Source organism: Pseudophryne corroboree, chromosome 12, assembly GCF_028390025.1.
Source record: "Pseudophryne corroboree isolate aPseCor3 chromosome 12, aPseCor3.hap2, whole genome shotgun sequence".
In the NCBI taxonomy this organism is placed as follows: domain Eukaryota; kingdom Metazoa; phylum Chordata; class Amphibia; order Anura; family Myobatrachidae; genus Pseudophryne; species Pseudophryne corroboree.
This window is the reverse complement of record NC_086455.1, coordinates 131,327,296-131,340,413: the sequence shown is the minus strand read 5'-3', so window position 1 is coordinate 131,340,413 and position 13,118 is coordinate 131,327,296. Positions and strand designations below refer to the sequence as shown.

The following is a 13,118-nucleotide window of genomic DNA, read 5'->3' as shown; positions in this document are numbered from 1 at the left end:
CCGTTGCCGTGGCCACCAGGTCCGATAGACCGACCCCAAATAACTCCTCCCCTTTATACGGCAATACTTCCATATGCCGTTTGGAATCCGCATCACCTGACCACTGTCGCGTCCATAACCCTCTTATGGCAGAAATGGACATCGCACTTACTCTTGATGCCAGAGTGCAAATATCCCTCTGTGCATCTCCGACCAAGCCACCCCAGCACTGCACATCCAGGCTGAGGCGATTGCTGGTCGCAGTATAATACCAGTATATGTGTATATACTTTTTAGGATATTTTCCAGCTTCCTATCAGCTGGTTCCTTGAGGGCGGTAACGCCACTTGTTTTGATAAGCGTGTGAGCGCCTTATCTACCCTAGGGGGTGTTTCCCAACGTGCCCTAACTTCTGGCGGGAAAGGGTATAATGCCAATAATTTTTTAGAAATTAGCAGTTTTTTATCGGGGGAAACCCACGCTTCATCACACACCTGATAAAGCTAAATATTTATCTTATATAAAACCCTTTATGAGGTCTAAGAACACTGTACGCTATTTACGTATGGAGTACCGTAAGGGTACGCACGTTGCGTAACAATCGCTTAGCCGTAGTCGAAACGCTCAAGCGTCACGTTCGCTCACGGCCAAGAGATCACAGGCAGGCACTCTATTGGCTGCTGACTAACTTAATGATTCGCTATAGCGTAGCGGACGCTCGGGACCACGAGGAGATCACCAGCGGCGCTGACGCTCACAATGTTAAACCTTTATATCTAAACCATAAACAGTATATTATGCAGTAAAACCTTAGTGTAGAAATAGGGTGTAGATGCAACCTAGTGTAACCTTATTAACTCAAAAGCTGTTTGTGTGTCACCGACGCTCTGAGAATACTTAACACTATAAGAAATACAGATACCTGGGCTTAGGGTCCAACGCCTAATATATATATATTCTGAATGATATACTTGCAAAAGAATTAATACAAATACAAATCATACACTACAATATAACATAGACTACCTAACCAGATAACTACACAGGAAATACAATACAATTACTATTTAAGGGAAAATAAGAGAGAAAGAGGAGAAGAGAGAGAGAGAGAGAGAGAGATTGGCCCACAATAACAAGAAGATCAATATAGTTGCGGAGAAAAACTTACGCACAAAGGAAACGATCGCATGCGCCTCTGGACATCCAGCTCCCGATTTTCAGCAATGATAACCGTTGAAGAGTGAGAGCTGGATGTGATCGGCCTGTCTATTTATGCCCCACACACAATGCAATCTCATTGTTCATTGGACACAGGAATTCCTCTTCGCATTATAACAAAAGGTCATAGGTTGATTCATACAGGTGGGCTGTGACTATTTCCAACAGCTCAGGTGGGAGGGAAACTGGGTTTCCCGCCGCATGGATAAGTAAGTGCAAATACAGTAAATGTTCATAAACTTCTTATGTCCATAACTATTCGCACGAGCGATTGATCCGCTTCAAACCAACACCGGAATATTGCTAATTAAATATTCTTCCGATGGGTACTAAACACCACTGTATTACTCCTGTCTGACCCTTCGTATCAAACAAAGGGGGATTCCTCTGTTCATGAACATTCTACATTAACCAAACTTTCAGAATCTATCAAAGGGACCATGATCTACAAAATACATTATATAGTGAAAATATGTAACGATTGAGTCGCACGCTACGATCACATAAACTCTACCGTAAATACGCATACCGTGCGCCTGCGGGTGCCCGCGACTGTGAGTATGCGCACGTACGGGAGAGCGTACGCATGCGCAGCACGGACCTGTGTGAGGTGCAAATATGGTAGTGTGCATAGAGATATTTTTCTGACTTTGACACACCTCATTTAATTCATCTGATTCAGGAAAAACTACGGGTAGTTTTTTCACACCCCACATAATACCCTTTTTTGTGGTACTTGTAGTATCAGAAATGTTCAAAACCTCCTTCATTGCCGTGATCATGTAACGTGTGGCCCTACTGGAAAATACGTTTGTTTCCTCACCGTCGACACTGGTGTCAGTGTCCGTGTCAGTGTCTGTATCGACCTGAGGTAACGGGCGCTTTAGAGCCCCTGACGGTGTTTGAGACGCCTGTACAGGTATTAACTGATTTGCCGGCTGTCTCATGTCGTCAACAGTCTTTTGTAAAGTGCTGACACTATCACGTAATTCTTTCCATAAGACCATCCAGTCAGGTGTCGACTCCCTAGGGGGTGACATCACTAACACAGGCAATTGCTCCGCCTCCACACCATTTTCCTCCTCATACATGTCGACACAACGTACCGACACACAGCACACACACAGGGAATGCTCTGACAGAGGAAAGGACCCCACTAGCCCTTTGGGGAGACAGAGGGAGAGTTTGCCAGCACACACCAGAGCGCTATATATATATATAGGGATAACCTTATATAAGTGTTTTTCCCTGATATAGCTGCTGTATATATTTATCTGCCAAAATAGTGCCCCCCCTCTCTTGTTTTACCCTGTTTCTGTAGTTCAGGACTGCAGGGGAGAGTCAGGGAGCCTTCCTCCAACGGAGCTGTGAGGAAAAAATGGCGCCAGTGTGCTGAGGAGATAGGCTCCGCCCCCTTCTCGGCGGCCTTTCTCCCGCTTTTTTATGGAAAAATTGGCAGGGGTTAAATGCATCCATATAGCCCAGGAGCTATATGTGATGTATTTTTTGCCAAAAAAAGGTGTTTTTATTGCGTCTCAGGGCGCCCCCCCCCCCCCCAGCGCCCTGCACCCTCAGTGACCGGAGTGTGAAGTGTGCTGAGAGCAATGGCGCACAGCTGCGGTGCTGTGCGCTACCTTATTGAAGACAGGACGTCTTCTGCCGCCGATTTTCCGGACCTCTTCAGTCTTCTGGCTCTGTAAGGGGGCCGGCGGCGCGGCTCTGGGACCCATCCATGGCTGGGCCTGTGATCGTCCCTCTGGAGCTAATGTCCAGTAGCCTAAGAAGCCCAATCCACTCTGCACGCAGGGGAGTTCGCTTCTTCTCCCCTTAGTCCCTCGGTGCAGTGAGCCTGTTGCCAGCAGGTCTCACTGAAAATAAAAAACCTACTTTAAACTTTTACTCTAAGCAGCTCAGGAGAGCCACCTAGATTGCACCCTTCTCGTTCGGGCACAAAAATCTAACTGAGGCTTGGAGGAGGGTCATAGGGGGAGGAGCCAGTGCACACCAGCTAGTCCTAAAGCTTTTACTTTTGTGCCCAGTCTCCTGCGGAGCCGCTATTCCCCATGGTCCTTTCGGAGTCCCCAGCATCCACTAGGACGTTAGAGAAATAAGGCATAAGATGAAGCCGAAGTTATATGGAACAAAGCTTTCAGACAGATGTATGGAATTAAATGCGCTTTACAAACTATCACTGCAAAGACTTCATAGAGCATGGACTATTAAAAAGGAGTGGTGGAAACATAACAGAAAACAGGCACTGTTTATGTATCACGTTCTAGAAGCAAAAACAGTTGGTCTAAATGAGAGCCTATACGGGCACAGAAGGCAACATAATCAAATGATCTGACAATCTTCTTTCTAGTGAGTGTATATTTGAAAAACTAAAAACAGCACTAGAGGAGGCAGCAGAGAGTAATGATGACCCTTCAGTCCTGTTTCAATGTCTCCTGTGAACTTGGACTTTTCTCTCCCTAACAGTGTCTATAACATGCCTGGTGATTTATGAGGCGGGGAATATGCAAGGTCTTAATGGGCATCAGGAGACTCCCCTGTTACATAAAGTCGTCAGCACAGTCTCTGGCACCAGAGATACACAGATCACATCCAGACTGGTCCATCCAACAGCTCTGCACAGACAGTCTGTAGTTCAACATCCTAACCCGTTAACTGCTGGAGGCAGCAAAAAATACTACTGGAGAGTCCAAATGTACTATGCAAAGCCCTAGGACATCTTGCAAAATGTGTTTTACAATGTAAAAATATAACTACCAATTTCCAAAAACTGCTTCCACCCACAGTCCAAAAACAGACACATTTTTGTCTAAAATACTCTTATCACGCAGGCTGACCTCTCATTGTGAGTGATTAAACATGTTCTGGAGAGCGCTGTGCAATATGCTTAAATAAATAAGCTTAAACTGTCCTATAAGAAAATATATCATCTCAAAAGATGGCATTCAAAATGTAAAATTGGGAACAAATGTGATGTATGTATAAGCCATGAAGCTTCTTGCCCCGGACTTCCAGTAGAGAGGAAACAAGAACAGAGCAGCAAAATTTATAATCACAGCAGCAGAGAGGAAAGATTGCTTGCACTAAAATAAAATTTCACCTATTTGAAATGCCTAAAATTCAGTACAGGTATGAAACTTTTGCATATAATTTCACCAATCATGATTAGATGTGTCGCCACAATCCACCCAATTGAAAATGTAATTAAAGGGGGGTATCCAATCAGCACTGGAAATTTTCAGCTGCGAAAAAAAATGGGTGTTTGCGCAATTTTTTTACCTAGTCAATTATTCCCTGTTTCTATATTCAGCTGGAAAAAAAAATTCTATTTGCGTGCGAAAAACACATAGGATCCAGGATAAGTTCTCGGACCTACAAATTTTCGTTAAAAAAAAACGGGGCTCTAAGGGCTGGTTATCAGGGACAATTGAATATCAGGGGGAAGGACGGGTGTCAATTAGCCACAGCAAATTACCGCAGCTAATTGGATATCGGCCAAAGTACTTGTTTTAGATGATGCAAAAAAATAATAATTGAATAAAGAAAAAAAGTTTGTTTTTCTAATATCTGTATTTAATACAAAATAGATAATGGTTGAATAAATTTAAATCAGAGGGGAAAAAAATGTCTCATCACGTATAGCTATACACACAAGTCAAACTTGTTTGTCAAGCATATTGGCTCAACATCATATCACCCTGCATTCTCTGCACTGCAGAAGTAGTCAATGTTAGGATTTATTATGCAAAGTCAGGCATGATGAAGCTCCACAATACAAACACAGACATAATGGGTTCCTACAAAATGTAACATAAATTAAACACGTGTAACAGGGTGGCCTATCATTGACAGGTAATGGAGCTCTGATTTCCAGCAGAACTGCACTGATACAACACGAAAGAACATCACAATTTTAAGTCTATTATGAAACACAGAGGAAAGGTTGTGTACCTCTTCCCCTGGCTGGAGATCATTGCAATTTTAATTCATCGGCTGCAGGAATCTGCTTCATTTGTGATATAAAGTATGAAGATTAATGCACTTGATTCATCACATTCAATTGCAAGATGATCCTGAAATAATGTCAAGACAGTCATGTCAGAATCTTAAAACACAGCCATTTCTCTTTGAATTAGCCATGCTCAGTTATTTTCAAGGGAACAAATAATGTAATTATGATTCTGCTCTAGAGATCAAAGCTCTCTTCCTCCCTGACCCAAGATGTCTTTCTAATGCAGGTCCAAGAAGTCTACAACCCCATATCCAAGGCTATTTATGTGTGTCATAAAACTATGTAATATTAAACCCCCTTGCAGCTAAAATCTTCTAAGAAGGAAATTAGTGGTCCCAACAATCTGGGACGGACATCTAAGAGGGGATAAAGGAGAAGTGGGAACCTGGAAACCAGTGATGGTAATGTAGGAATATAAAATACTACTTTACTAGACATATGTATGGGGGGAATTCAATTAGGTGCAAACTCGCACACATCGCCTTCATACGCGCACCTGTGATTCACACAATTCAATCAGAAATGCCAATTTGTACAACTCACAGCAAGGTTGTGCGAATTTGGTCAAAAAAGCTAATTGGGAGAAGAGCATGAAAAAGTGGGGATACATTACTGGACTCCAATAAAGTGACAACTTCGTTAGTAGGACCATATAGAAGGATGTTAGTGGGCATAACGAAAGTACTGGATGCTTTTAAAAAGGTGTCAAAAAGCGGATTTGTACATTTAATAATGTAAAATGAGAAAAGCTTACAAATTTCATTTAACTATGAAGGAATTAAAAAAAAAAAAAAAGACAAAAGAAAAAAAAAAAGGTAATTTGGGTGTTAATTTGAGGCAACTTTAATAAAAATAATAAAAAGCAATTTTTTTTCGTTTAAATACTTTCATTTCTTTTGGGGTGCATAAACTAATTGGAAAAAGTAATATACACAAAACAGCGCTTTTAGAGTAACTACATTCACAGAAGAACCCAGCAAAGGAATAGTCGTGTTATTATAACAGAAAATATATATATATATATATATATATATATATATATATATATATATATATATATATATATATATATATATATATATATATATGTTCTAGTGATAAATCAGTTGCGCCTTCAGTGTTTGTGAATAAAACGTTGCAAATCCTTAAGTGATAGTTAAAAAATGCGTACCAGACATATGCAGAACATTCGCCTTGTTTATGGTGTCTTTGCATCTGGATGTTCCTTACTCGTACTAACTCTCCGTTCCCATCCGTCCAGGCATTGGTGTGGAGTTTGTACGTATATGCAAGACAATGTGTCAATATACTGCTCTTAGAAAAGTGACTTGGTGCTATTTTTGTGCAAAGTTAGCAGTAAAGTGAATATGTGCAGAGAAAGTGCTGTAAGTGCTTATTAAAAATATATGAATAAAAACGAATATATTACTGGCAGTGTGCTAGTTCCCTTTTTTTCTTAGGTAATGTGCTTAAATACCATTTCTTAAGGGTGCAACACCATATAGCTCAGTATTCAGAGGAGATCTATAGAGGAGGTATATTTATATGAGGCACTTACATCTAGAGTTGCAATGAATTAAAAAGATGCTGCCGTCATTCCGTCATCAGACTTATATACCTTTAAAAAAGTCCCATATGGGAAGGAAAAGCCTCTGATAGTGTAGTATTATTTAAAAAAGACATTTAATAATACATAAAACGACAAAAAACATATAGATGGACTCGTACAATTTAAAAGTGCATATAAGCTTATCTGTTATTTCCTCAGATAGGAGCGGAGTGCCGGTAGGTGCCCAACGCGTTTCGTCCCTTAGTTCATCTCTGGGACTTCCTCAGGGGTCAATAGTGGTCTGCTCTGCATCCCCACACCTTATATTTACTCTCTATTGTATTCCGTATAGAAGAGCTTCTTGCGAGCCAGATAATAAGATGTGAGTGACCGGAGAACCTGGAGCTGTGTGGGTGCGGCTCAGAGACACATACACAAAGCTAAGGGACGGAGGAGGAAGTGTGTGTAGCACAGAACTGCTGCAAGAGGCAGGGAGAGCCTGCCTCTTGCAGCAGTTCTGTGCTACACACACTTCCTCCTCCGTCCCTTAGCTTTGTGTATGTGTCTCTGAGCCGCACCCACACAGCTCCAGGCTCTCCGGTCACTCACATCTTATCTGGCTCGCAAGAAGCTCTTCTATACGGAATACAATAGAGAGTAAATATAAGGTGTGGGGATGCAGAGCAGACCACTATTGACCCCTGAGGAAGTCCCAGAGATGAACTAAGGGACGAAACGCGTTGGGCACCTACCGGCACTCCGCTCCTATCTGAGGAAATAACAGATAAGCTTATATGCACTTTTAAATTGTACGAGTCCATCTATATGTTTTTTGTCGTTTTATGTATTATTAAATGTCTTTTTTAAATAATACTACACTATCAGAGGCTTTTCCTTCCCATATGGGACTTTTTTAAAGGTATATAAGTCTGATGACGGAATGACGGCAGCATCTTTTTAATTCATTGCAACTCTAGATGTAAGTGCCTCATATAAATATACCTCCTCTATAGATCTCCTCTGAATACTGAGCTATATGGTGTTGCACCCTTAAGAAATGGTATTTAAGCACGTTACCTAAGAAAAAAAGGGAACTAGCACACTGCCAGTAATATATTCATTTTTATTCATATATTTTTAATAAGCACTTACAGCACTTTCTCTGCACATATTCACTTTACTGCTAACTTTGCACAAAAATAGCACCAAGTCACTTTTCTAAGAGCAGTATATTGACACATTGTCTTGCATATACGTACAAACTCCACACCAATGCCTGGACGGATGGGAACGGAGAGTTAGTACGAGTAAGGAACATCCAGATGCAAAGACACCATAAACAAGGCGAATGTTCTGCATATGTCTGGTACGCATTTTTTAACTATCACTTAAGGATTTGCAACGTTTTATTCACAAACACTGAAGGCGCAACTGATTTATCACTAGAACAAATTTGAAAGCTAAGTTCCCTTGGGAATTGGACATTTTGAAATCTGGTTGCGACACCATTTAATCTGGGAGTGTTCTCTAAATAATTTAATAATTTGCTTTGCACTATTTCATGTGTAACTTATGATCTCCCATCTCAGGGATATCTGGTTATAGAATATTCAGGTTGTAGCGCTATCTGCACTTTTTGTACACAATATATATATATATATATATATATATATATATATAATCACCGTAGTTATACTCAACAGCAGCACATTAATTGTGACATTCAGTGGTTTCCAATTTCATCCTTAAGGAACCTGTAACATCGTGTTCCCCCTTTACATACTGTATATATAGGAGCTTGCAACCAGGGGCGTATCTAGAGAGGAGGAGGCCCATACGCAGGCTCCGTAAGGGTCCCCTCCTCTCTAGCCGGCAGCAGTGCTGTGACTTTTGGCACTAAGGACCCTAGCGCTGTCCTAAAGTCTAGTGTCTGGTTTGGCGGCCATATTCCCAGGGATTTTCCTACTGCGCATGCGCAACACACCGAGAAAATGGTGCCGTGCCATTTTCCAAGTGATTTCTGCAGCGCTGATGCTTTACTGCAGGACTCCGGAGTGTACGTATTACAATAATGGGTGCAGGGTGTGCGGTGTGGGTCCCCCTGGACCCCATGTGCACTGCTCCCATTATAAATACGGCAGTGCTCGCAAAAGGGGACAAAGAAGAGAAAGACAAACAGTGCAGATTATCCTTTAAAAAGTTACAATTTAATAACACATTCCACTGAAAAGAGATATGTAGATAAAAGTGCACACAGCATATCCCCAAATAGGCAAAACAGTTGGGTCATGAAAGGCCAGATGGAAAGATGGACAGCCTGGACTCCAATTCCAAATAATAGGGGTCCAGCACAGAGACACACTGTCAGCAGCAGGACGAGCCAGTGGAAAACAGCCCAGAGAGCTTAACGCGTTTCAGACAATGGGTGAAATTCAATTGTTTGAAAAGTCAGTTGGGTGTCTGTTTTTTCCTGTCTATTAGATAGGAAAAAACAGACTCCCAACTGACTTTTCAAACATTTGAATCTCCCCCAATAAGTCCTTTCTGTTGCTGCTACTTTCACTACGCACAGATCAGGTGCTCGCATTCTCCACCACGTTGTAACTGGGTTAGAGAAACGCGTACCATCGCCTAGGGTAGACGGGTAGTGCACAGCAGCGGAGAGATCACATAAGTCCAAGGTTTCTGGTACAACTGGCCTCAACCGGTTTTATTAAGCAGAAGAATAAAATAAAACAAAATATACAAATAAAAACAAGTGTTTTCATTACGGTGATAAATGCTTGAGAAAAAAAAAAAAAAAAAAAAAAACATCATTATGGGCATTGTCCAATGTCCATTTGTAGACAACTACCTTTAATATCCTCCTAACCCTATGAAACTATTTGAAATCGCTACCTCCCAGAAACAATGTTACCTGATGTCAGCTCACTCTGGTACGATTGGTCATTTAACGCCTTGGCACATAAGACTTTACGCCCACATAGGTACTACCCTGACCCAACTTCTCACCCTGTGATATCATAGCCAGACGCCCTAACGATAGCTAAATATGTATGGCGTATATGTTTAAGTACTGTAACATACATTCCCCCATAAACAGAATCAGGCCACTAAGGTACTGCTACTACCCAATTACACCCAGAGGTGAGCGCAGATATACAGCCCCTTTTCAATCTGTATGTTGTACCAGAGACCAGGATCTTCCCTGATTATATCTGCAGCTAGCACTTCCACTAGGCTTATAAGTGAACACAGGTCTACCTCTAGGAAATAAAGTATGTAAGGCTTGTGAACTATGTCAAAATGTTTAGTTAACGAGACAAAATCATGACATAAATATTATAATACTTCACATATTTTTAATTGTTGCTGTTAAGAAATTAAGCTGAAGCATGTTCTAAGTTCTGCACAGAGTCCAGAAAAAATTGCGGCTTAGATCTTTCACGCATCTGCGGGAACTTTCACATGGATTTATGAATGTAACAAATCGCTTTTCATACAGGAAGACTTATACTTTAGCATGGCATGTTTAATAATATTTAGAAAGAGAGCACTTTTCGTTTATTGGGAATGCAAACTGGTGTGCAAACAATGTGATATTAAATAGACACTTTTGAATTCTATAAACGGTGATAAATATTGTCTCCAAAGCGAAGACTGTAAATCTTAACATGTTCATTTGTGTGTAGTGATGGAAAAATCCAATCACTGATCCTCACGCCGCCTGAGGCTTCCAGGTAATGTTTCATTGCAACTCCCACTATCTCCCAATCCCAGCCACCTTACTTATATGTCTAAATCAGACAAAAACAAAATATAATTATAAAGCTATCTACATACCAGTCTAAAGATCTATGTAAAGAATGACTTGGTTCTGTACCATCCACTGTAAACCACTAGTGGTACTACAGCAGATTATTTTTTCAATCTTCAGTTGTCCATGCATCATTTGTTACCTAGGGCAGTGGTTCTCAACTCGGTCCTCAAGTACCCCCAACAGTTCATGTTTTCCAGGTCTCCTAGCTGGTCCACAGGTGTATTCATTACTCAGACACATTTTAAAAGACCCACAGGTGGAGCAAATTATTTCACTTGCAATCCTTTGAGGAGACCTGGAAAACATGAACTGTTGGGAGTACTTGAGGACCGCGGTAGAGAACTACTGACCTAAGGCAATGGTTCACAAACGTGGCACTCAAGGCATTCTAACATTCCAGGTTTTAAGGATATCCATGCCCTGCCACAGGTGAATTAATTAGTACTTTACTCAGTCTGTTTATACAATGTGTTGTAGTGCTTTTGGGAACCACTGACCTAAGGGGGTTTGAAGCACAAGTAACAACAATCCTTGCTAATATCAGTTAAGCACATGTTGCTATAGTAAAGATTCATCTGTTTTCTCTTCAGACCATTCTGCTGAAACAGTGTTCAAAAGTGACGTCTGTAATCAACTACATTAATTACTTTAAGCCTGCAAATGTTATGGTTGAGCACAGTCACAGTATATGCCTACGAATGGTTATATACCATCCACAACGGAGTAGGAGTTGGAAAAAACAAGAAGCAGTTACCGGAGCATCCCCATTTCATAAAGTATTGCCCTGCCCCTAACAATCATCAGCACCGCTCTGGGGGATTTATTCCACCCACTAGCAGAGATGTCTAAGACCTTCCCTAGCGAGCAATGCTTTAAATCAGGAGGCAAAGCTCACGGAGAGGGTGTTTCGGCAAGCCTCTTACAGTTTGCCACAAAAACGAGGGGGACACCTGCTTCGAACAGTTGGCGGATTTGCAAAACCCAAGGAACGGCAGGACTGAAGACTACAATGCAAAGCTTGTTTCCATTTTATTTTAATTTTTCATTGTACAGAGCTATGGACAGTTAGTGGCACTATATGTATAAAAGCTAAAAAAATTCTAAAAAAATAAAAATTAAAGGAGACATATCAGCTTTCCCTCCGAAACTATATTGTAACCCAACGACACCTGCACAAGGTGTTGTCAAGGCAGATGGGAGTGGACATTATACCTACACATATTTTCAGAGACACAGAAAGCATACATAAATGCCACTTAAACCGCTTTGTACAGCATATAATAGAACACAATATCCCCTTAAAATGACTTAATCAAAATCCCCCTGCAGGAAAGGAAGCTACCAGACCTAAGAATACTTAAATTTGTGCTTTCATAAAAATCTAAAAATAGTAATAAAGAAAGAAAAAAAAAAAAGGGGGGAAAAACCCACAACAAACAAATCAAACATTTTTGTATTATTAGCAGCTGTTAGTGGAGAAAACAAAACAGTAAAATGTAAAAACAAAACAAACCCTCACTTCTAGTCCAATCAGTTTCCAAAAACTAGAGAGCTAAACATAAAATGTATCAAAGCAAACAGGATTATATGATCTTGAGTACAACAAAAAGGAATTTGCTTATTTTTGTAATAGTTTTGGTTAAGTTAGCTTTTAATATTTAAAAAAAAAAAGTCTATTTGTTTAAAACGCTCATCAAGCACACACAAATACCCTACAACATTAAACAGTCTTTTAACAAGCACACTATAAAAATGCTAAAATGAGGATTTTCAAATTACAAAACATCCCTGGTAATTAAGGTGTTATCCTTCAAACATTACAGAAAGAGATTTACTTATTTTAGAATATATACTTTTTTTTTTTTTTTGTAATCACAAAACCAGCACCTACAGATGTGTCCACATACTGTACATCTAGCCTTCTGGTATGTTGAACAGCCCTTCTAGTCACACCAAGATGTATTTTCCTGTTAAAATGCATCTTATTCACAAAATGATGCAAATAGAACACACAAGCAGTTTATGCTGATACAAATGATGTGCGGCACGCCTGTATTCGGTGTCTGATCGTGGCTGTATCGGCATACGAATGGCTGCTCTACGGTGTTTTTTTATTAAACACGAACATACCAGTGATTTCAAGCATTGCTCACTAGGGAAGGTCTTAGACATCTAGTGGGTTGAAAAAATCCCCCAGAGCAGTGCGGATATGATTGTTAGGGGCAGTGCAATACTTTATGCATACCTCCCAACTTTAATGTCCATGAAAGAGGGACTCCTATGCAGCGAAGCCGCACCCGTCGGAGAAAGGAGTGTGGCTTCAGAGAAAGGTGTGTGGCTTCGCAGGGATGCCGCAATCGCGAGCCACGCCCCGTTTCTCATCAGTATGGGGGCATGGCAAGCGCTCAGGGGCAGATTTATTAAGCTCGGTGAAGTGATAAATTGGAAGGTGATAAAGGACCAGCCAGTCAGCTCCTAACTGTCATTTTTTAAACCCAGCCTGTAACATGGAAGTTAGGAGCTGATTG

The 13,118-nt window shown here is 40.8% G+C and overlaps 1 protein-coding gene across 4 annotated transcripts in view; it reads right to left on the bottom strand.

Annotated features, from left to right (window-relative positions):
• FMN1 (formin 1) overlaps positions 1–13,118 on the bottom strand; it is a 517,710-nt gene that overhangs the window by 169,373 nt on the left and 335,219 nt on the right. The window contains exon 9 of one of the 4 annotated variants that reach the window (XM_063948028.1): positions 4,930–5,282. The exons of the other annotated variants lie outside the window; for them this stretch is intronic. Within the exon in view, the coding sequence (XP_063804098.1) occupies positions 5,266–5,282 (17 nt within the window). The 3' untranslated portion in view covers positions 4,930–5,265. Of the gene's footprint in view, positions 1–4,929; positions 5,283–13,118 lie in introns of those variants that run through there. 4 annotated transcript variants of the gene reach the window in all.